Below are 25,356 nucleotides of genomic sequence, written 5' to 3'. Positions count from 1 at the left end.
TTCTTTAATACTCATGTTCATTTAAATACGTTTCTGAAACTATTATATTTGCAACATTTCTTGGTAACTTACACTTTTCTTTATCAAAGAATTCGACAATTTTATTTTCTAGCCTTCCAAAAACACATTTATTAACATATATTAGTCTTGCACTTTCCATATTTTTAATGTAAAATTTGAATAATATTTCCTACCTAAGAATATAGACACACCCCCTCTATATGAGAGTATAGAGCTGAGTGTAGCAGATCTGCCAAACAGCTGGTTAATTTCATGCTGTTCTCAGCGAGACCACAACCACAGCTCCTGACTTCCTTCATCACGCTGGAGCAGAACTTTGGCCGTCCAACACTCGACATCAGAGGGGCTGTCTCGGTCTGGACAGACGCGAGTTGTTTTTGGGCCTCAGACGGAGCTCCAGCTGGCATGAACTTGATAAGTGATGTGTTTGTGGAAAGCGCGGCCAAGCTGTGGGAGCAGAGAGAGTCGCTGTTGGAGAAGGTCTCCAGTTAGAGCATTTCCTGAAGCGGGCCTGTTGTTCTGCGGCAGGACGGCTCAGAGAGAGCACGGCCTGCACGCTTTAGGACGCCTCAGCAGGCCCCTCTGTAATTACTGGCTTCTCTAATTGAGCGATTAAGAGGAAGAAAACAGATTACTGCCCTGTGGGAGACCCAGAAATGTGGAGAGGTGGAATGCAGGGGACCGACGCATGAAGGGGTGAGCAAAAATGGGGTCTCAACATCCTTCTCCTTTCTACCTCACACCTGTCTCAACATCTGACCCTCCCACTCAGTTTAGATCCTGGAGCTCTTTGATCGCTTTAAACAACAAACGAGCCGCTACTCTTCATCAAAGCGGACCCAGCAGCACGCGGTCTTCATCAAAACATCCAGAAGGAAATCAATTCACCCCGCCTTCATCGAAAAATACTGAAGAGATTAAAGAGGGAGGGGTGTGTGGGGCGAGGGGCGGCTGAGGGGAGGAGAGGGCTGTGAGAGCTGGAAGAGGTCACCATGAGAGGAAGAAGTGAAAGGAAAGCACAGCATGGATGCAGCGCGTGTCTGCAGCAGCACCAGGCTGACCGTCCTGCATCCTTCAGACACTTCCCAGGAGCCTGAGGTCAAGGTGAGTGAGCCCGACTCTCCTGCTCCGCTTCTGGACGCTTTTCACTTTCCTCTAACTCCATTAAAGACATCATGAAAGATACGTTCAAACTTCTACTTTAAAGGTTCTGAGCGACTTGAATTTCTAGTGCTGTTGATGAATCCTCCTCAATTAATGCTCAACAAAATGAGTTAACTAAAAAGAAAGATGCAGATATAATAATATTAATCTAACGATAATCTCTAAATGCCTAAATGATTTTAAGTCAAAACTGAAAACAAATTATTACAGGTTTGTGGTTCAGTCGGCGAGTTTCCTCAAAGCAACTTTTGTTCCGTCCACTCATGGATAATTGATAGTTAATGGGAGACCTAAATGGGTCGTATTATAATTAAAGTAATCATGAAAGTATGTGTTTGTTCTTCTCAAGTGACGGCCAACCAGAGAATTAGTCATAGTGCTGCCCTGTCCTTTTTTACTAGCGGCTGCCTGAGGCTGCAAACGCTTCAGCCTCGGTTCCACTGAGCGGTCCGGTCCGGTATTTTGAGCGTTTCCATTGTTAAACAGTACTGAACCGTACCTCTTGAAGGTCCATATAAAATAGAACGAGACGGTTGGGGCGGAGTCGCTGTAGCCACCCGTTGATCGGCAGAAAGTGATGACGACGTTAGAAAGCACCAGTATAGCGCTAAGCTAGCAATTATGTTTTCCTCTTTGCGGCGGTATTCTTATTAGCCGCCCCCAATCTTCTTTCAAACAACATTAAATTCCTCTAATGCATGATATACAAAAAGTAAAACAAGAACAAGACGGGCTGCTGGATGCTGGATGACCTCCATTGATGCTTTGGTAGTCGTCACACCACAATGACGTGCTAGCACAAACCGCTAAAACAAACCGCTCAGTGAAACCGAAGTTTAACTCAGTGGAAACGCTTACCAGAATTAACCGTACCGTACCACACTACTCCTTACTGGACCGCTCAGTGAAAACAAGGGTATAGTTCTCCTTTTTTCAAAGTTAAAGTCCCATTAGTTGTCACTCACCGGAATGGAAAATGTGTTCTCTGCGTTGATCCCTCCCCTGGGGGAGCAGTGAGCTGCAGACACAGCCGCACTCTGGATCTATTTGGGTGGTTTAATCCCCCCAGCCATCTTCTTAATGTTGAATGTTAAACAGGGAAGCATTGGGAGCATTTAGAGTCTTTGGATTTGAACTCACGACCTTCCAATCTCAGGCTGGACACTCTACCACAAGGCCACTGAGCTGGTTTTTAACTAATTTTGTTAAGTCTTGAGTCTAATGGATTTAATTATTCATCAGAAAATTATTTCAACATCAGAATGATGTGTATTTATCAAAATAAAATGTTATCATATTTATTTTAATGTCAGTCCTGAATGAATAAAACTGATGTTATTGTTCAGATCTGTTACCAGTTACCTTACTGATCCCAACAGCCTGTATACCTGCTCTTTTACAATGTTTCTGGTGCCCGATTACAGCATTATGATCTTACAATGTTTTCTTTATCATTTTATGATGTTTTTACTTATGTTTAATTCAAATCGTGGGAGGGTTTTGTATTTATAATGGGTATGACATTGTGAGCTTTATTTTTGGTCTTTCTCTGATGCACTTTAAGGATAAAGTCTGACTAACTTTACCATTTGTTGATCGTATCAAGCGGCCATATATTAACAGTACATTCACTTGTTAACATTTTATGACACTTGGTGTTTTATTTCTGAGTGTTGCATTAATTTGCACTTTAAAAACTAGATTTTTATTTTCTTTTTTAACCATAAATCAAATATGACTTAAAAATTAGTCAGTGATGCAAATAGAAACCTCATTTTAAGATTTTGAGATTGTTTTCTAAGTGAAAGGTCGTAGCGTACAACATGAAAAGGTTGGTAAGGATGAAGTGGGTGAGACGCAGGCACATCGTACAGATTTTTTTTATCTTTTCATTACCCCAAATCCTGCTGATTGAGCAAGAAGCCTGTTAGTGCTGTTAAGGTGATAAGTGCGTGCTCCGTATGTGTAACTTGGCTGTTAGAATTTAGGAAATTACACAATCAGAGTGCAGTTTGTGCAGCATTTGATCATGATAAGTAAGGAGGCAGTACCTGCACCTTACTAATGACTAGAGTGCAGTCAGTGTAAGGTCACCGCACAACAGCATCACCTGTATGTCATAAGTGCGTATAACTTACCTTGTCCTTACAAATACTTCATGATACACACACTACACGCATGACAATGTTGCGTTTCAACTTTTACTGAGGCTCCTTATAACCATGGAAGCCTCAAAGGAACTGTGACACACCTGTGCTCCTCTCTATGACCCTCAAAATGCCTGAACAACCCCAAAAACTCACATTTACCGGTCAACCCCATGAGACTAAAGCTTTACAGCCAACATTAAAACCAAACTGATAATACAGAGACTGTACGGACGGTCCTAACAGGGCGAACCCCACATCTCCTTCAAAACCACGCAGGGGATAAGATCGAACGCTTTCTCCAGTCCACAAACCAATTGGCAAACTCCCATGAACTTGTCAGCACGTTTAGTAAAACGTAGAGGTGACCCGCTGCTCCGGGGTCATGACGAAAAACCTACTCTGTATACCCTGAATCAGATATTCAACTATCAGCCAAATCCTAGACCTCCACGGGGAGGGTGAGTGGTGTACGGCCCCTGCAGCTTGAACACTCCACCATCCCCGCCTGCCAATTCAGCCACTTTCTCAAAGCCACAAGGGTGTGTCAACCGAACCGCCTGAGATTTCAGGGCTCCTCCAGGGTCTGGCTCCAGCCTCTGTGATGGATTGGCCCACTCCTGCGTCCTCAGCAGAGGGCTTGTTGGTGGGATTAAGGAGATTATCAAATTACTCCTTCCACCTCTCAACAATGTCCTCAGTCGAGGTCGGCTGCTCGCCACCCGCACTGAAGTGTTGGCAGAGAACTGCTTCCCCCTCCAGAGAGGTTTGCCAGCATCTCTATCAATAGTCCTCCATGTTTTGGTCATTAAAATGTAATCAGATCCATTTTAAGCTACTTTAAGGATGACTTTTTTCAAATGTTTGTTTTGATTTGATGAATGATATAAAAAAAATCCAGTGCAAAGTAGGTGATAATGATGATTTAAAATTTGAATCCATTTTTAATGTTCCCTCCTTAAATATAAGAGGTCACGTCAGCACACGGCGAGACAAAATCTTCAGATGACTTAAGCTTCCAAATAAAGGCTTGTTTGTGCTCTCTAGAGAACGGATGCTGAATAATTACTTTCCAGCACTCATAGTTAGACAGCCTTCCTAACTAGTGCCTCAATTAGTTGCTGTAATCTGTAGGCTGTGTTGTTTGGCCCCGTGTCCAGGAGTGAACTCAGCCCATGCTGTGACCTCAGAGGGGCTGGGGCCTCAGCGAGGCTTACAAAACAGGCAGGAGCACAGTCACCTCTCTGTTTTAGGTAATCGGGTCGCTTGCTCCTCCCTGGATGTGTTTGTACTGGGTTTCTGTTAGCTTGATGTAAACTTGGCACCTCGTCTTCTCTGACTGCAAACACAGCACAACACGCATCAATTATGAAACAAAGAGGTGGAAAGTTGCAGCTTCTCTGGAAGCTTTTCTGCAGGTTGGCGCCACTCTAGTGGCTAATTTTCTTTATCTTAAACCATAGACTGTATATGAGAATAATAATTTTTACAGTCTATGTATTATATGCAGACATTGCTCTGGCTAGAATATTGAGTTAATAAATGACATTTTACCCTCAATTTCTACTAATCCTCCTCTTCAAGATTAATCAGATATAATTTAAAGTAAACTGCTGTTACAATTTTCATTAATATTTTAGAGCAGGAGTGTTAAACTCAATCGCACAGGGGGGCAAAATCCGAAACACACCGAACAGGATAAACATTTAATGAACACTTTAAAACTACATTTTAAAAACTTTAAAACTGTAACTTTTTAACAAAATTATGAATTAGATATATATACCATTACCTGTGATAATGCTAGTGGGAATATTGTAAGATGGATTTTGCTGCTGAAGATGCTGAAATTTATAGTTAAAAACACTGAAGCTGATAGCTGAAAATTCTGAAGGTGATAGTCAGCCAAAATGTTAGCTAAATCATTAATTAGCCTGAAAACTAATAAAAAAAACTTAGGTTAGCCAAAACAGCTAGCATGTAGCTGAAATATTAGCTAAACTCCAAAATAGCCTAAAAAATCTTAGTAAATGCCAAAATAGTCCAAAAAACTAACAGAATGCCCATTTTTAAAACTTGAAAACTGTGACTTTTTAACATAATTACAAATAATAAAAAGGCAGGAATATTTTTCCAAAATAAATAAATTTAAACACTAAATAAATTTCAATGTTTCACTCTATATGAAAACATATTTTGTCAAAATTATACAAGTTAGAAATGAGGGCAAAATAACGTCGGGCCATCAATAAAATAAAATAAAATGATATAAGGCCTTGACCTTTAGAGGTGTTTTAGATTATTCCTGTATCCAGTTATGGTTCTGTATAGAAATGACTGCAATGCATAATTCCACCACTAGGAGGAGAAAAGGAAAAGCAGGAAAAGATTTTTGTATTTTACTCTTGGATGACATTGTAAATGTGTCATCAGGATTTGAATCCAGATATTGACAGCCTGATGAAGGCCAAACCATGCTGAAATTCAGGAGAGAAAGAGAGGTTAACTTCAAATTTGTATGTTTCATTTTATTTTTACGTCTCCCTCTTGAGTTTACTATCAGGATTACCTCACTGTCAGATGTAAAATATTCAGTCTTGTAAAATTGAATAAGCATCTTCTTTTTTTTTTTTTGGTTGAAATCCATTTATTTTAAATCTGTGATTAAATGTGTAATAATAAGAAGTGATGAGGCTAAAAGTTTGCTTGAGGTATTATTTTCCAAATGAGAAAATAATAAAGCAAAAACAGTTGACCATGGTTTATTTTTGCTATTACGATACTGGTCCGGTCCACTTAAAACCAGACGGGTTAAACCAAAACCAATTTGACACCCCTAAGCTAGGCAAACTTTGCAACCATACGTTAACCATAAAGTCTTTTAGTTTGATGCTAAACCTGTGAGTTTTTTGACAGTCTCTTTTCCTGCTCTAGCTAGCATGTCTGTTTCCATGGCAACACAGAGGTACCTATCCCTGAACGGGACAGCGACCCCAGTGACCCCCGTGAGTTCGAACGGCACAAGCAATGAGAGGGACGCGCTGCTGGCCGTGGCTGAGGTGGTGGTGTTAGCCGTCATCCTGGTGATGGCGTTGCTTAGCAACGGGCTGGTGCTGATGGTGTTGCTACGGCAGGGGAAGCGCCACAGTCCGCTGCACCAGTTTATGATCAACCTGTGCGTGGCTGACCTGGTGGTGGCGCTGTTCCAGGTAACACACTTGAGTCTAACAAAACTCCTGACGTGAACTGATCGTCCTCTCTGTAACGTCCGTGCTCACTCGCTCTTTCTCTGGGAGGTGTTACCCCAGCTGGTGTGGGACGCCAAGGGACGCCTTCCTGTTTCTGACTTCTTGTGCCGCCTGGTGAAATACCTCCAGGTCCTTGGGATGTTTGCATCCCCGTACATAATTGTTGCCATGACGGTGGACCGCCACTATGCCATCTGCTGCCCCCTGCAGGCGCACCGCAGCTGGACCACAAAGAGGTGGAACTCGCTCATAGCTGTGGCCTGGGGGCTGTCGCTGCTGCTCAGTCTGCCTCAGGTAGGACCCCACTGTCCCAGGACAACTCAGCTTAGGCCACATGTGTCAAAGTCAAGGCCCGGAGGCCAAATCCGGCCCTTCAGATCAGTTTTAATTATTGCTACTGACAGGCCGGAGTTATCTTGCGCTGGTATTGAAGCATCAATATGATCATGAAGAAAACAGATCTAGTAATCTATAGCTTTTTTCTTGGGACACTTGGTGTTAGATCACAAGGGTGTCATCATCCGCTCCCTCACTCTCACTCAAATGAACATGTTTAAAAGTTAAGGATTAAACATTTCTTGTCTACCCAAAGTAGAGAAGAAAAACAACTCAGAAGTTTACAATCACAAACACACAATCAGATACTACTCCCTCCTTCTGCGTTCAGGTTTTCATCTTCTCCCGCTCAGAGGTGGCTCCAGGTGTGTATGAATGCTGGGGTACCTTTGCGGATTCCTGGGGGCTGAAGGCTTACGTCACATGGGTGACGCTAGCTGTCTTCATCCTCCCCGTCCTCATCATCGCTTTCTGTCAGGTACAGACTCAAGTCAGACTTGGACATTCATGTCATGTTCATCGGCACGTTCTCCCTTTCAAATAAAAAAAAAAATCTTTTTCAGGTGCGCATCTCCAGGGAGATTCATCACAACCTGTACCTGAAATCAGAGAGCCGTCCGTCCAAGAAATCCATTTCCCACAGACCGGACAGAAATACCCAGGAAGGAGAAGGAGGAGGAGCAAAGAGGTTCTGTCTCCCTCTCAGTGTTTCATCTTTACTGTTTAAAGATCATAGGAGGTCTGACAGCTTTAACCCAAGATCCACCTCACAACACCTCCCAATGGGCCCAACCAGGCCCCCCAGCAGAGCTTCACGGAGCGAGACTCCTTCTTTAGGTGACTTGGTTTTCAAATATGATTAACAGGTGCTTGCAGACGGCTGAAAGCTGAAGGAAACAGCAAAACGAACAAAATAAATACTTGAAAAAATAAGTAAACATGTATGTAAATATCAACCTAGTTAGACATGAAGGAATGCAAATACAAGCCTAAAGAAACACAAGTTCAGCTCATTTCTGTGTCAGTTTCAGCCCTGCCGCCTGATCCTGGGGCGCCCCCTGCTGTCAGCTCGTCTGAAGCCCCTCAGGGGGGACAGGTGACCGCCGCCATGTCAAAGACGGTGAGGATGACCCTGGTCATCGTCGTGGTCTACTCTCTCTGCTGGGCGCCCTACTTCACCATGCAGCTGTGGGCCGCCTGGTGCCCTGACCTGCCCCAGAAAGGTGTGTGCACGTAGATCCAAATTAAATATTTAGATCAGAGCTAAATATTTAATAACAAAATATTTAACTTAACTTTAGTAACTACATATTTAGTTCGAAACTAAATATTACATGCTCATAATTAAGTTGATTTAATTTAGTTGATTTACTAAATATTTAGTTTGAAACTAAATATTTGGATATTAGCTAAATCTTTCGTTTTTAACTGAACATGTTGTTTTTCTTCTAAAACAGGCTAAATAACTAAAAAATTGCTTTTAAAATTGTATTTAGCAGATTTACAAATGGCAACAAACAAGAATGAAAACCTACAAATATTTGAATTCTTTGGTGATCCTTACATATTTATAGAATTCTGTTACGTATGAAAGGAAATTCTACAAATATGCTAACAGAATTAGCACTTATATTTCTTGGTGACATCAGCCCTTCAGCTCAGTCATCAAACCCTTTTCACACAAGTCTGAGTGAATTTATAGTTTTATAAAATTAGAAATGTATCTTCTTTTTTCAGGTTATTATTCCATAAAACTTACAAATATTAGAAAATACCAGTAAAACTGAATTTAAATCCCAGTTGGGGTCAAGTTCTTTACACTTCACATAAAACCAACTGTGTGTATATATATATATATATATATATATATATATTTAGCAGGTAAATCTCCTTTGACAGCACCATATTATTTCTTAGTGTCTGCATTCACAAAAGTTCCACATATAAAAGTCTTCCTCCTCTTCCTCCAACAGATCCAACGTTCACTCTGCTGATGCTGCTGGCCAATCTCAACTCGTGCACCAACCCGTGGATCTACTCCGCTTTCTCCAGCAGCGTCTCACCTGAGCTCCGGCTGCTGCTCTGTCGGGGGAGCCTTCATCACAGAGGCTCCTTACCTGGAGAATCCAGTGCCACGCACACCTCCAACATCTGAGGCACTGGTGTTAGATGAAGATTTGTTTTAGCTTCATGATTGTAACACTGAGAGAAAATCAGTGTAATGTCATCATTTATAACCTATGATAGTTCTGCACTGGATGAAACAGGAGTTAGATGGGGAGGAGGTCGCTGATGTAGTCTTCATCATTAAACTGTCGCCTTTTATCGTCATTATTTGGCGAGATTTATTTGTCATCAGCATTTCATGTGAGTATAAAATCAGATTGTTATAATTTTATTGATTTATAGGCAGCACATGTAGAATGTAGCTGAACTTTGCTTTTTTTGTATGATCAACTTCATAGGCATCAAATTATCTTTCAAGAGTTTTTTTCACTTTCAATTTATGCTGATTTTATTCAACTAAAACGTATAAAAGGAACACCCTGTTAAATTTGATGTACTGTGGGTCCTATTAGACAGAACTCATTCTGCTTTATTTGGGCTTTGTGTACATAAACCTCGAAGATTGAAAATTCATTGTCCGAATTCCCACTCTAACCCCTAACTACTAAAAAACTATATATTGTCCTGGATTTTAAATGCAATTCGGACTCCATGCTCACTTCTTTTTCGTTTTGCTAAACACCGGATATGACGTCACCAATTTCCGGAAGTGGAAATTGGACAAATACAAACATTTCACGACGTCTATTTCGGACCCCAGTTTGTTGTGATGATCAAAATGTGGATGTTTTATTTAAAAAAATACATTTAAACATGTTTTTTGCAGATAAATTGTTCAAACGTAGTGCATTGTGGTCTATATGCGCTATTAGTGGGATGAGCATGCTCATAGACATAAAGAAGAGCATGCTAGTTATTTGCAAAGACTTCTGGGAAATTTGTAGTGCACTCGATTTTGGATTTGTAGATTTGGACATCACTACAAAATGGCAAACAGACTATTGAGTAACATAAGGAACATCCGCTCTGTTTAGAAATACTTTTGATAAATAAAAAGGTTTTTAAAATTTGGCTCACACTGGATTTAGATGTAAAAACCTTTGGAACATCTGAGCCAGCAGGGGGCGCCAAAGAATTTTTAAAATGATCTTGTTTCTGCACATCTGTAACTGTTTCATATTTATCTACATTTTCTGTACAATTAATAAAGAACAAAAATGAAAGTTAATCTCTGAATGGTGTTTTTGCGGTAAAATGACAAGAAATCTTTTTGAGCTGCATTGTCGCACCCAAAGTAACGTTGGGGAAAATATTTTCTTCCCCAAATCTTTTCTAACAACCAGGCATTGGACAAAAGGTCGAGAAAACACTGAAAATAATGTGCAATTCAACATTTAGAGTCCAGAGATTTACACCATATTATAAAAACATTGAATAGAGGGAAATTATTTTTTTTTAAATCATTGAATGTTCTTGTAAGTTTCATATTTAAGCATGTTCTATAGAATGTATGTAATAAATATAATTTAAGGTCCAGATGGAATAAACTTAAACAAGGTTCTGAATTGGACCATTTACAATCATGAATGTGAAATTTTACCCAAAATAATAAACAGTTGAACAAGAAAAAATACATTTTTGGACAAATCATGTGGTTCAAAGAACCACATTGTTACCAGCGTACAGTGTTAAATGGATTCTCAAACGGAGAACCTCTAACAAAAATGTTCCATCATTAACATCGTAAACAAAAAACTTAACAAATAGGAGTTTGGAAAGTTCATGACCGTGAGTTTATAAAGATGTTCATTTAGTTATTTAGGTCGACCCAGTGTTAGCATTAGCCGTCCTATGGGAAATCCCATTATATGTTAGCATCAAGCTAGCAGACTTTAGCTTTATACATTAGATCAATCTATTTTTATGAATCTATTTTTAATCTATTAAGATAGATTCAAATCGATTCATTTTTAAATCAACCCAGCCCTAAATAAATGTGTTTTTTGATTAGATTAGGATTGTTGCAAGTCTTTCTTTGACACATTCGTAATTGCAACTAGTTCTACAGCTGTCTGGATTCGTAATAGTATTATGCATGTTTTGCTATACAATGTTCTATGGCCAAAAAATAATTTTAAAAAACTAATTCATTTGAAAATATGAAAAAAGCATCTGTCATGTGCCAGTGAGCTCATATTTGACAAAAAAAGCAGCAGAGAATGCAGATAATCAAGCTTCCACTTGATTTTTTAAAATGCCAATCTTGTATATTTCAAAGTAAATTGACCCTTTATTATTTGAAAAGTTCAAAGTGATTTTTGACTTTAAATATAGTAGTTTCTAACAAAAAAAAAAATGTTTGGACTGATTTTTATTTATCGCCCTTTTATTTGGAAAAAAAGTTCTGCAGTGATTTGTCATCATACTTTCAAAAAATAAATTAATTTACCAAATAGTTGATTTTGACAATATTTTATTTTAATGACTCATAAAAACTTTGAGCTACTTTGTTGGTACGTTTGGATTGTGTTTTTTTCCATCCTAAATCCCTCCATAAACAGCCTCGATTTGACTCAAGATAGTATAAATCTTAGTGTGTTTAAAGCAAAACAGAAATGAGGAGTTTCGTTTTAAAAGCCATTTATTCAACAGCAGTCACAAGTATCACACAAACATTAAAATACCAACTACGTCTAAAAGTAATCTCCCAAAAATAGTAACAATTTGTTCATTTCTATGCAACACAAGGTGCCGTGGCGACATAAACGTACCGCTTTGGAAAATTGAAAGCACTAACACTCAGTTCTGATGTTTGATCTCAGGTCACCATCTTCAGAGGCGCCTGGAGTTGGAGGAAAAAAAAAAAAAAAGAAGCTTCAGTTTGTTTGGAATCAGCATCAAATTAACCTGTGGAATAAATGTCAGCTCAGCTGTGGTTTGATTAAACTCTGAAGAAGATCAGGCAGCATTGTAGCAGGGGAATGTGGACACATGGAGAAGGAAGCCCGTCTGATGACCAACGTCTGTTCCAAAGCGCACAAACATCCATGAAACTCAGGAGGTGAGCTTCAGATTCAAGTAAGAGGATGGATGTGGGATCCCCAGACAGAATTTTAACAAGCCGGCTAATTCAAGAAAAAAAACAAACGTGGATAACCGGTTTGGAAAAACCCGTTTGGTCATGATGAATTTAAAGGAGCCTGATGATGACATGGTGCCTCTCCACTCTCTAGAAAATGCAACATAATCCTCTGGAAGAGTTGTGTTAACCTACACAAGTGTGAGCTCTCTCCAGGACAACAACTTCTGATACAAAACAGTAACAAATATTAGCTTTGAGGCTTCTCCGCTCTTTTGTTCTGCACGTTTCCCGTCTTCTGTTCCCTCTGAACTGGACCCGAGTCGGACAACTCCGCCAACAGTGACCGCACCTCCACCTGCCGTGACTCTGCTGTGACGAGGAAACGTTTTAAAAAAGTGATAAAAACCTGGCTTCAATTAATAGACCTAAAAACACACAATCCACAATTAAAATACATCGACTAACCTTTTTTGTCAGACTTGTTAAAAAGAAGTCCTTAAAAAATGTAGAGAATTCGATAAATCATTAAAAATACTAAAGGTTGCAGCACTGGGAGCCAAACACTACCATCAATAGCCAGCAGGGGGCATAGTCCAGCCTTGTGTGTAGCTTTATCTTGCAGGATGCTCACCTGGGATGCAGGTTTAATTCCTCACAACAGATAGAAACCTTCGGCATGACCTGGCTTCTACAGATTCCTTCATGGTTTTCCAGCTTCCTGGTTATACATGGAAGCTCATCCAGCCTTAACATTCTAAATTAAAAAGCTTATAAACATCCGACGCCAAGAGAGACGGCTCTGTTAGTGAATTATTTTCCCTATAGGCGTGCTTTCCTGTAAAAATACCTTTTAGTCCAACCGTTGAGAGTGAAACACCACAAGTGAGGGGAACCGTTTAGTTACAGTGAAAGGCTTCCTGTGGTGGCGGATCTGAGGTCTGAGCCCCTGAGTCAAAGTGTCAGATTATCTTGTAGTCTGTGTGTGTTCGGGGGGTCACAGAAGCAGCAGCTGTGCTCCTGAACAGGAGTTTACCAGAAGGCACACAGAAACCAGAGGAGAGCCCGACCGGACGTCACCGCAGCAGGTTTTCATGGTAACGGTTTCTATGGCTTTAGGACGCAGTAAAAAGGGTGTCCGCTCTAAAAACAACAAACGGAGTGTGTTGCGACTGCTGCTCCCGCGTGCGTTATTGAAAGTGTGTCCCCAGGTTCAGTCCGTTTACACCGAGTCCTCGTCCATTCTCGCCACCTCATCCAAGGTGGGGGCCGGCTCCGATTCATCCGTCTTCGACGGTGAAGACGCCTCCAGCATGGCCGTGCGCTCCTCTTTAGGCTCCTCCTTTTGCTTCCTCTCTGCCTCTTTCTTCTCTTTATCCAACAAACGGTAGTTGATGCCCATTCCCACGAAGAGGAAGACGCTGGCGATGATGAGGATGATTCCACAGGTGAGGTAGGTGTAGTTGTAGTGGTGATAGTAGTTGTAGAAACTACCTGTGAGCGATAAAACAAGAAAACGGTCAGACTTTAATAGGGAAGGAGGGTAAAAATATTGATAAAGCTCAAATCTTTAACCCTGTGATGCCTGAATTTGATTTAAGTTATTAAATATTTTTTTTTATTATTTTTTTTCTTACTTTGGGCAATTGGATTCATAATTCATTGTAATTCTACAAGTTTAGTGTCTTATGCTGCCATCTAGTGGTCACATGTGGTATGTAAAAGTGGGAAACAGGAAAATGTTCAACTTGGTTTAACTTTCAAATGGATAAGAGGCATTTTAAACAAATATGTGATGAAAATTATTTTGTGCAGAAAGGCCGTTTGTCTCATTTGTCAGCCGTCTGTGGTTGTACTGAAGGAGTTCAACATGCCACCACTAAGACGGCGCCACACCACCGAGCTATTTTAATAAAGTGTATATCTATATCTAGTTCAAAGAGCGTGTGGTATTTTCTGTTTCCAGTGACAGTTTTGATCTTAAAGGCTTTTTAACAAATACCTTCTGGCTTCAAAGTTTGATTAATTTGAGCAATAAAGGCAATAAGATGCTTCGTTTTCGCTTCCCAATTCTAAATTAGAAGGTTGGCCCCTCCCTCGTGTCTTACTTGTCAAGGGGGGTCCCAGCAGCACAGGCCCACACTCCACTATTGTGACCAGACCCACAGCGGAGGAGAACCTCTGCGCCCCCACCAGGTCCATCAGGGTCTCGAACAGCACGGCGCTCAGCCAGCCGAATGCGAAGCCGAAGAAGATGGCGTACACGATGAACCCGGTGTAGTCCACGTTTAAAGGAGCGAAGACGTGACACAGTCCGTTCAGGAAAACCGAAGCTGCAAAGTAATACTGCACTCTGGGCCGGATCAGCTTGGTGTTGGCCAGGAGTCCCATGGAAGGTCGGGCGAACATGTCGATGAAAGCCATGATGGAGAGAAGGAACGCCGCCTTTTCTTTGCTGATGTCTTTACTCTTGGCGAAGTTGGAGAGGAAGATGAGAGGAGAGAAGAGGCCGAAGAACATGACCACGTTTCCCATGAGGTAGAGCAGGAAGCCGCGATGTTTGAAGAGCGTGAGGTCGATGAACGTGTTGATGGTCTGCAGCACCGTCTTTTTGGGCTGCGCCGGAGCGGCTTTGTCGTCCCCTGCCACGGGCTGAGGTGGCTGGGGTTTGGGCCCGATGGGTCGCATCAAAGAACCGGCCACGCAGCAGTTCAGCAGAAGTCCTCCCAGGATCAGGAAGCTGCCCCTCCAACCAAACTCATCATACAGCCAGGTGTTCAGAGGAGCCAAGGTGGACAGGAAGATGGGGCTGCCCGCCATGGCGATGCCGTTGGCGATGGGCCGCCGCAGGTAGAAGTATTTACCGATCATGGTGAGAGCCGGATTCAAATTGAAGGCGAGTCCCAAACCTGAACATGGATCAAACAAATGAAAATCATTCTGGTTCATTCGCCTTTATCACAAACAGTTATTTTAAAGGTTTCTACCTCCGACTACTCCAATGAAGAAGTACAGCTGCTCCACAGTGTTGCAGAAGGAAGCAGCAACCAGTCCAGAACCTGCCAGGACGCCCCCGAGCATGATGATTGGTCGGCTGCCATATTTGTTCACCAGGATGCTGCTTATAGGACCTAAAGAGGGAAAAAAGTCAATGTAGTTCCACGTGGTAACCACCGCTAAGGGCTCTTCCTTAAATTCATCCACGCTTCCTGTTGGAACAGAGCCATTCTAAGGGGGTCAGAGGTGAGACTATGGAGATAAATTGGGCCCATATTTAAAAATCCAAATATAACACATTGAAAAAAATATTGTCGTTTGGCCAAGATTTTTTTTTTAATTTGTGATATTCTAAATTAAACTTAATTATTTTTAGCTTCAAGTGTTAAATTTTTTTAGCTTTAAAACTCAAAATTTCAATTTCAAAACTTTAGTTTTTGAATCTGAAAATTTCAGTTTCCAAATTTTTGGCCCCGTTGAGGCGTGTAGGGGCGGGGCTAACACGAAGGACCAATCAAAATCGCGTAGGGTGGTAACCTCAGTCCCGGTGCATTCACCGACTGAAAATTTTGGATCATTACGGTCAGAAACTGGCTGTAACGTCTGGACTATAACAATGTGAAGTTGTCCCAAGACGGGACCCACAGGACCCCAGGCCCCAATTTAGCTCCACATGACTGAAATGAAGGGTCGCCTGAACATTAGCTACACCCTCACACACGCTTGGAAAGTTTCTGTTCAAGACTTTCCCTTTTAGTTATAGACACAATTTAGAAACCTTTAAGACAACCAGCAAAGAATTTTTGTTTTTTGTTTTTATTCAGCAAATCATGTGATTATGGTCATCATATTATTAACCAATTGTATTTCATTCAAAATTTAAACTTGTGCACAACATTTCATCGTAACCACACCTCCTGCAGTTACATGAACTACTACAAAGCCAGGTTACTTGTTTGCAGAGACAAGTTTTACATCCATCAGTCTTTTAAACCCGTTTGATTTCTAGATGCTGGAGTCTATCCCAGCTCCTGTTGGGTGAAGGCAGAGAGAGATTCCATAAGCCTAATTTTATCTCCGTTATTGTAAGTTTGTTCTCAAGACATGTAAATGTGATCAGAAACTACATGTTTCTACATTTTTATTTATTTTCAAAGTTCAAAGATGTGCAAGTATATATTTATGCTTTGAACTACTTTATGTATATATTCACAATTTTTTAAAGCTATTCAAAAAAGTATTTTTTTTACTTTTAACCAATCTAAAAAATGATCTGAATCATGACCCTAAAAATCACAACTTAATCCAAACCTTGAATTTTGTGTCCCTTACACGTCTAGTTTCTCCTGAGCAGTATTTTAAGCTTTAGAGTGGGTTTTTGGGACATTTTTAGGCCCCAATTGGTTGCAAGTCACATAAAAATGGAACATACCGTTGTGGTACGTCATCAGGATGAAATCTGTTGATTGGTGGATTGTCATAATGACTCAAGAAAGCGGTTGTAATCCTTTTCACTGCCCCTGATCTAATCGGAAACAACATTAAATACTTTGTATGTACAAGAGCACCAAAAAGCCAAGCATAGAAAAAAAAAAAAAAAATCAATGCTGGATGACCTCCACTGTTGTTGCTAGCTTCACTTTTATTGTAGTCATAGTACTATGATCCAAAGATACACAATCGGTCTACACCCCTCATGGGGCGTGACGGTCCAACTTTGAGCGGACACGCTCCCCTGATTGCCTGGACCAGTCTAAATGGCTGAAACTAGTCGTTTCAACAGTGCACCAGCAGGGGGTGCTGCGAGAGTATTTATTGGTACAGGGTTGTGTAATCACACCAGTTGCAAGTAGAGGAAGGAATGAACAGGAGCAGGAGGCTGACACGTCATGAATAGACATGACGGTTCCAGGTGGACGTCTGGAGGAAGTGCAGCAATCCACAAATCACTAAAGGGGAAAAAAAAATAAAATAAAATAAAAAAATACTCCCATACGCAGTAATAGAATACCCTCAGTGGACCAAAACAGGGCGGCCTAAAGTCAATGGTTTGTGGGGATACAAGACAGAAAGATTTTGGATTACTTCACAGGAGGAACTAGCAAACAAAAGTTGCGATGTGCGGATGTGCACTCAGAAGGAGGGCGTGCCGAATCCGGGTGAGTGAGGTCAGCTAGACAGAAGGTATGAAGACATCCGTTCCTGTGAAACAGTTTAAGGAAACGACTCTAAAATACTTCAGCTCATCTAAGGGCTTGAAGAAATGTCATCTAATGAACAGAACCAGCATATCAAGACAATAACGGGAGAAATCCAAACAACTTGACACCTGAGGACACACTTTCTATTCCAGCAGGCCTGCTTCTCATCCCTCGCACACGTGCACACTCACATGCAAGCTAGATGCCTCTCAAGGACACCCCACTTGTGTTGCGTCTGTCAGCGAGGCCTCAAGAGCTGGCATGGTGTCTGTGCTGGAGCGCTGCCACGCTCAAGGTGGTCAAACAGGAGCACACAGCCGCAGCACTCGCTGCCTGAAGACGTTTCCACGGAAACTGGAGTACAACAAATGACAGGTTCAAGTTTCAAGCTCATCAGCAGATTTACCATTGAAGGAAAACACAAAGAGAGCAGTGAGCGGCGCCCTCAGTCACATTACATAAACAACTTGCTGGTTCCAAACGAAACCGTCCACTATGAGAACTCTGCAGCTGCTTTCACTCAGCTCTGCTTTTTTCCCTCTTAAGGGAGTTAAGTGTTAGTTTGGTTTCAACACAACAATTCCTTCTTTACTTAAATCTCCCATAAACACACCGCTTTAGTAAGCCAACCTGGAAACACAGGATTAAATGTAAAAGCCAGCTGAGCAGTTAAAGATCCACTCCAATGGAAATTGTGTTTTTAACATATTCTTGTGGTATAAATAATGAAAATTAAGCTTAAAATTGTGTTACTTCATTCAAATCATTGTGAATCGGGATGAACCAGGAGCAAATGAAAAAATGCCATTTGAAAATGTTCTCTTTTGTGATTGGATGGCCCAAAGTCTCCCTGCCCCATTCCAATGGATCCACTTGTAGATGAGATGATCCATGAGTCTTCGTTTTACTCGTCCAATCTGGAAAATGGCTCAAAAATGTACGGCTGGAGAGTTGTGTTAGCTTAGAGTTGTGAGGGGCTGTAAGCTATCGGGAGTGTCAACAAAGAGATCTCTACAGGAAAAATTCTAGAAAACGAAAATCCTAATTAAAAAGACCACTGGGAATGCTTTTACAGCAGATCAAAAGATGATCGGTGGGAATTTAGGAGGAAAAGAAGAGTAAAAATGAGGGGAAAGAGAACGTTTCAGCTCCAAACACAAGTTTTTACACAAGTTTGAACCCCTGAGACCCACTGATAACAAAATACTGGATTGTTTTTCTATTGTGGGCATGATTGACCTTTAGCACCAGTCTGTAGAACTGACTTCAAGAAGTCTGCCGTCGATTAGATTGACCGGCAGAAGTTTGATTGGGTAAATGTCCAAATGACTTTAGTATGATTTTAATTTTATTAAGAACCAAATCCCACAAGACAAAGTATGTGGTCCTCTGTTGGATAATGGAGGAATTGTTTTTACACAGTCCTCAGCTGAAAGTCCTTGATGTAAACTTCAGACATTTCCTCCCACAGATCACATGAACAGCTCTCAGTCAGTACTTCCACCCAACAACTCAGATCAGCATCACATGCTGTGACAACGGCCCTTGTCCCCGAGTCCAGAGATGACTGGAACTGCCTAGCAAAGAAACACGCCGTTTTGTAAGTCCACCACCGTCTACAGTCAGTCAACAAGATTAGGCAAATCTGGAGCAATTTGTTCCTCATTAGTAATCCCATTTCTCAACAGTTTGGCATCAATCATTTGCTGTTATTGATACAGGTTTACGAAAACATCTGTGCTAAGACTTGTTTTGAAAAACAAGAACAGAACTTCACATCCTCTTAACGTTCACAGATTAGTAATGTTTAATTCCTCAGTGACAGGAAACAGCACGCCTCTACAAATGACAGAACATTGTACACCGATCAGTTTGTGCATCAACTACAAGTGGCTGAATGGGTCAGGATGGAGAACCTGCTCTCACCGTTTTTTTAATCTGGGTCTTGGGTTTCTTAAGCACATGACGGATTACGAGAGCATCAGTGAGGCTGCATAACAGCTGCTGCCATGCAGCACATTCACGTATCAGAAATCCGACCATCACTCACACCTGTCAGTATGGTTTCAATGTCTCACACTGAAAAAAAAACAACCAATTAATCATTTTAACTTACCAAGAATTCCTAGAATATCGATTGTTGTCGATGTCAGCTCTTTGCTAAACAACCAATACAGGAATATTATTAAACTAAGCAAAAATAAATAAATAAATAAATAAATAAATAAAATTCAACCATTATAATCAAATTTACGACCCAAATCTGAACATATCCACTAAATTCACTCTTTTTAATGCACATTTTAAATTAAAGGTTAAATTAAATGTTCTTAGACAGGTATTTAGTGAGCGACTTTTTAGCACCATTTTAGAAACATTTTATGTCTTAAAATGGCAAAGTGTCTTCTGAAGCTGAAACCAGTGTCATTTTTAATTCAGTTTTATTTATATCTCCCAATATCACAAAAACAGCTGCCCTGTTGGGCTTTTACATATACAACCTTCCCCCACTGTACAATACATAAAAGCATGGACATATTTTTCATTTTGATTAGGTAGGGTAAAAAACATTAAACTGACAAAAAAAAAGTAATTTGGAAAAAAATGTATTTGTGATTTAGAAAGTATGCTGGACAGGCCGCAAGCTACTTGGTTCACAGTTTCGAGGGGAAGAGGGAACAGGATTGCATTGCACCATCAGGATCCACGACTCCAAAATGAATTCAAAACAAACTAGTTCTGCAGAAACTATTTCCTAGAAAACAACCGGTTTTTAGATCTTGGAATGCTTTTACGGTAGATTGAAAAGATTATCCCTGTGGGACTTTAAAGCCTCGTTTCCACTGAGCGGTTTGGTCCGGTATTTTGAGGGTTTCCATTGTAAAATGGACCCATTAAGCAGTTCCAACTCATTCCTCTCGAGGGACCTCATCTGTTGAAAGTTCATAGAAAATTGGAACAGGACTGTTGGGGGCGCTCTCGTCACCCATTGATTGTCAGAAAGTGATGACGACATTAGAAAGAACAAGTACTAAGCTAACATTTCCGTTTTCCTCTTTAGGGCGGTATTCTTCTTAGCCTTCTTTTAAACATTAAATTCCTGTTCAACACGATGTAGAAAAAGTAAAGCAAGAAATAGACAAACTTCTGGATGACCTCAGGTGTTGTTGCTTTTTTAGTCGTCGCACTACTAGCGGTCTACACCACGCATGCGCGATGAAAACAGGAAAACAAACCACTCAGTAGGAGCGAGGCTTCAGATACTTGCACTCCAAAAATTAAAATAAAGAAGCTTTGGTTGTAAATGCCAGTTTATATTGGAGACAGCATTGTCAACTATATCAGTGACGCCGACATTTATTTTGGCACAAATCAATTTGTTCTGCAACAAAATTCAATAAAATAGAATTCAGGTCTATTTGCACCATTAATGCATCAGATCGAATGACCATTTTGTAGTTTTATTTTGTTATTTTTAAAAATAACACACCAACAGCTCGTTTTAAGCACATTTTGATGCAACAATTAAGGCTGGAGGATACTGACATACAAAATATGGATATTTATAGACAAATTGCACAAAACTGAGCGATTTGTCAATAAAATCCAACTCAAAATAAATATTAAATTGGTTTATTATCTCATCTCTTCATGCCTCAGATTGCTCAAACAGACATCAATTACTAGAAAATGCGAAACTTCAGTGCCACTAAAACCTTTTTCTCAAGTCTCATTACTTATTTAAATGCTTTGCAATATTTCTCTGCTTAATGAGCACCAAAACCACCACATTAAGTGAAAAACTGGACAACAGAAAGCATTACTGTCACAGGTGAGCGTCAGCTCATCTGCAGATCACTGAAATATTTAAGGTTATTGTGTGGTTTCATATTACACACACACAGTGCAAGTAGGCTTTGTTAAATAGTCAAAATAAAGAAACACGCCTGATGATTCATTTAAAGGAAGTGCTCGTTTTACTGGTCGACACTTACGTGCCCTGCATCCTGGGGAACCATTAGTCAGTGACGTCACACTTTCTCAGAGCGTTAATACCAGCGGGTTTTTCCCTGTTAAGTCTGTGCGTACGTGCACAGCCTCATGTGTTACAAACACCCTGTGAGCAGCGTACACTTTCTTATACTGGGTTATCCCATTGAATAAGAGAAAAGCATTTGAAGAAAGAAGGAAAGATAACTGGCCAACATCTGGTTCCTGTTCTGACTCGCATATTTTTCCTCCCTCAGCACTTCTACAATCCAAGTTTATGAAAAAAGGCTGGCGGCAGGAACACGCTCTGCTGTGTTGAGACACAAAACGAAGGAGAAAAAAAACTGGTTTAACTGTTTAACAGTAACCCTTAAAAACTAAAAAGTTGTTGATTCTGACAAGAGGAAACTTGATGACGATTCTAACTCATATGAACAAGCTCAGAGGTGTTGACGATTAATTTTTGGGAACGTTTCTATTTTCTAATCCTACAGCTAAAAGCACAGAGTTTACACAGGACGGTATATGAAAAGCCTTAAGGAGATAACCGTGTATAACTTAAGGGGATAAAGGTTACCTAAACAGATAAAGAAAACACCCCCCCCACCCGGGGGATCATCACGTCAATCCCTTAAATCTTTGACCGTTAAATAATTCACAGCATTCCATTCATGGCTTCCCTCAGGAATGAAGGGTTTTCGTTTCAGACTCCTCGGTTTACTCAAATATGACAGTGTGGGTTCTGTTGGATGAAGAAAGTTTATTTGCACCCAAATGAAACGTTCTAGTCTTTGTATGTTTGCAGAAAGCGGACCACAAACCTAAAGAGGGCGACCGATTCAGAGTGGAGATTTTTCTCCTCTAGAAGATTTGGAAGGATTACAGAACAGAAGTGCTTATATTGCAAAACTACTAGAAACAAACATAAGTATACATTCCTGCATCACGCTTAAGACTGAGGTGTAATGCAGAAAAACAAACACCTCAATGATATGCATATGAGATGATAGTGTCAGAAATAAATCCTCGTTAAGACCCAGAGAGCTGCAGCGACAGCCTCTTCATTAAAAGGTGAGACGCTTTAGACAGCTGCTTGACACACAAAGTGTTGTCCGGTGTAAACCGCACACTCACCTGCTCCATACATGACAGCCAGCATAATGGAGGAGATCCAGGACACCTGACTGGGCGTGGCATCGAAGACGACCTCGATCTCCTTGAAGAAAACGGTGATGGATTTGGGGAAGGCGTAGGAGAAGCCGATGCAGATGAGGGCACCCGCCACAACTGCCCAGCCCCAGCCACCCTCAGGGGGGGTGTACCCCACTGGCCCACCCACGGCTGGAGGCATGTCAGCTAGATTGATGAGATGTGGACTGTTTCAGAGTAGAGTACCAAGCTTCAGGACTGCAAACAGCACCTGTGGGCGAAACAATGAGGTTAGAGGTGATTTTACATCAAGATCACCATTGATCAAAAATCCAGAACTTGTCTAGCATTAGTACTGATCATGACACCAATATTATAAGCCACAAATATCAGTTTTTGACCATCTTTACTACCAATAAATTGTCTCGACCCAGGAAAAAAAAAAAGGATTTTAGTAAACCTTTACCATAAATTCATACAAATATCTTAACGATAAACAGGTTTTTTGAAATATTTACAGAGGTTGCATAATGCTCTAAGAAACTGGTCTCATTTTACAAAGTGTTATCTCTTCACAGGCTCATTTCTTAAACTAATTTACAAAGAACTGAGCACAAAAGGAACCAAATGTTCCCACACAGCATATTAAGTGTGGTTAGCTATGATGAGATTTAAAGAAATAATTGAGCATATTTGAGACATACTGCTGCTGAACATCCACAGACTTTGACTTAAGGGGTTCTAAATTTGGCATTAAATGAAAGAAACTAAAAACTTGATGGTATTGAGCAAGACCAGTACTACTAAAAATGGGCCTCGCTTATGTCAATTTTTGCTTTTTCTCGTTGAGTGTCAATAAGAACTGGACTGAATGAACTCTTCCCCTCGCGTTTCAAACAGGAAGTATGCCCCAACTCCAAGATGTCAAAATCCCATAAACTGGGACAGCCATTAGTCATTCTATTTGTCAGAATAACCATTCTTGCTCAGCTGACATTTTTAAAACATGTTCTTGCTAATCCTATTTTTTCCTCCATTTTATTTCATTATTCCAGTTACAAACTGACCAATCAGATGCCTCGATAAATAACGCGATATCACATTGAATGATTAAAATGTTTGACAGATTCTCCTGAGCCCATTTACAAGTGGTAGGACTGGGACTTCCAACAATGACACTCCTAATAGGCCATAAGAGGTGGCATAAAAATGACTCAGAACGACCGTTTACTCGTGTTGTGGCTCCAACACGACAACACACATATAACAGAAAAATAGTGACTAAATAGATTTTATTTGGTTGAAGCCGGAATTTACCATTTCTATGGGTCAAACCCGAATTGTTCCCTACCCCTACGGCTTCTCCCCGCACCTCCCATCGTAGGGTTATTTGGAGCAGTAGTGGTGTTCTAAGTTCTTGTATAAAGGGGAAACCATTGTGACTTAGAAATCCCCTCCAATGGTATCCAATAATGTCCAAATCTGAGGACACTTTTTCCATATCTCTCCGTTAGGGGCGCTAAACGTAGAGGTAAGGAGAAGCTGTAAGGATAGAGTTCAGTTTGGCCTTAGAGTCAATGTTTTTTTCTCAAAATAACTGTTGCAGAAGCGTATATAAGAAAACAGGATATATGAAAGTTAAAAGATGAAGGGAAAAAAAATAGATTTGCTGATACAAACAAGCAAACATGTACAGCTCATCAATAGAGCATTTACTTTAAAGTCACATAACATGACTATTTAAAATGCAAAAACTTCTGCGGTTTACATTTAATGGGTGAGCAAATGAAAAATGAAACCGCTCAACATGGGAACCGTGCGCTTCAAGAGTGTTTGAATTAAAAACAGAATTTTAAAATGAAACTTAACTACATAAAGTCCTGCTATGGAGTCGGCTCTCCTTGAGGGGATTAATGAACAGTCAGAGTTGAGCACCCGTATGAAGCATTTAGATCCAAACTGGTTGTAAACAGCCATGTTGAACAAATCATTACACCGTCCGCCTGACACACTAACTAGTTCAGTCAGCTAAAGTTATGCATGCATTCAATGGCTCTCACTTCCCTTTTTATTTTTTATCTGCCAAAACAAACAAAAAAATGTGCAAAGAAAATGCAGCAATAGGTAAAATCTTAGACTTTGGCTAAATAGAAATACAATCTGGCACAACTATTTAGACAAGTAATTAGTCCAATACTACTTCCCACATCCTTATGTTTGTGTGATGTTTTAGTTCTCACATCTACGGGTGAGCCTACAAACACTTCCCACCAGATTTTGAGAAGGAAACACTACCAAACTTTTTTTTTTTTTTTTAAACGGAGAGTCATAATAACATTCCATTCATCTTCTTATCCGCTTTGTCCCTGTCAGGGTCGTGGGGTGCCTGAGCCTAACCCGGCTACTGATGGGCGAAGGCGGGGTTCACCCTGGACAGGTCGCTAGTCTGTCGCAGAGCATATAACAACATCAAATTAAAATGATAGTTTGTTGCAAGCAAAGTAATTTCAGTGTGAATGTTTGTTGGAGTCAATTGCTTAAAGCGCAGATTCACCTGCCTCAAGAGTTTGGATTAGGACTGCCACAATTAGTCAATTAGTCATGACTATTTTAGTAGTCGACGACCAATTTAATAGTCCATTAGTTTTGTTATTTTTAAATCTCACAACTACCGCCACCTTTGTCTTTGACACATGCAGATCCAGGTCAGTAATGATGTCACAGGAAGTTATGGGACAAAAACTTCAATGGAGCTTGTGGTCCATGGCAGCACTACAGCAATGCATGAACACCTGAAGAGGAAGTACGTTGTGACCAAGTATGACAACTAGGGCTGGGAATCACTGGGTACCTCACGATACGCGATACATGGCTCACGATATCGATAATATCGCGATACTGCGATAATTGGTAAAAATCCTCTCTAATAACTGCCATTATATAGAACATGTTTTTGG

At 40.6% G+C, this 25,356-nt stretch overlaps 2 protein-coding genes across 3 annotated transcripts in view; one reads left to right on the top strand and one right to left on the bottom strand.

Annotated features, from left to right (window-relative positions):
- Positions 1-299: 299 nt before the first annotated feature.
- Positions 300-10,203, top strand: LOC112159343 (vasopressin V2 receptor). Of its 2 annotated transcripts, XM_036212901.1 has the most exons (7): positions 300-1,125; positions 6,267-6,541; positions 6,629-6,874; positions 7,248-7,394; positions 7,480-7,753; positions 7,942-8,139; positions 8,890-10,203. In XM_036212901.1, the coding sequence occupies exons 2-7, from the start codon at positions 6,272-6,274 to the stop codon at positions 9,069-9,071; spliced, it is 1,317 nt and encodes a 438-aa protein (XP_036068794.1). In that variant the 5' UTR covers positions 300-1,125; positions 6,267-6,271; the 3' UTR covers positions 9,072-10,203. The 2 variants fall into 2 exon arrangements, with proteins under 2 accessions (XP_036068794.1, XP_024149127.1); XM_024293359.2 differs by lacking the exon at positions 300-1,125 and having other exon boundaries at positions 5,562-6,541.
- A 1,403-nt stretch (positions 10,204-11,606) lies between these two features.
- LOC112159332 (monocarboxylate transporter 1) overlaps positions 11,607-25,356 on the bottom strand; it is a 21,378-nt gene continuing 7,628 nt past the window's right edge. The window contains exons 2-5 of the mRNA XM_024293343.2: positions 22,385-22,670; positions 15,050-15,193; positions 14,171-14,971; positions 11,607-13,556 (exon numbers count right to left, since the gene is read on the bottom strand). Of these exons, the coding sequence (XP_024149111.1) occupies positions 13,285-13,556; positions 14,171-14,971; positions 15,050-15,193; positions 22,385-22,601 (1,434 nt within the window). The 5' untranslated portion in view covers positions 22,602-22,670 and the 3' untranslated portion in view covers positions 11,607-13,284. The remainder of the gene's footprint in view (positions 13,557-14,170; positions 14,972-15,049; positions 15,194-22,384; positions 22,671-25,356) is intronic.

This window comes from Oryzias melastigma, linkage group LG7 (genome assembly GCF_002922805.2).
Source record: "Oryzias melastigma strain HK-1 linkage group LG7, ASM292280v2, whole genome shotgun sequence".
Classification (NCBI taxonomy): domain Eukaryota; kingdom Metazoa; phylum Chordata; class Actinopteri; order Beloniformes; family Adrianichthyidae; genus Oryzias; species Oryzias melastigma.
This window is presented reverse-complemented; position numbering and strand designations above follow the sequence as displayed.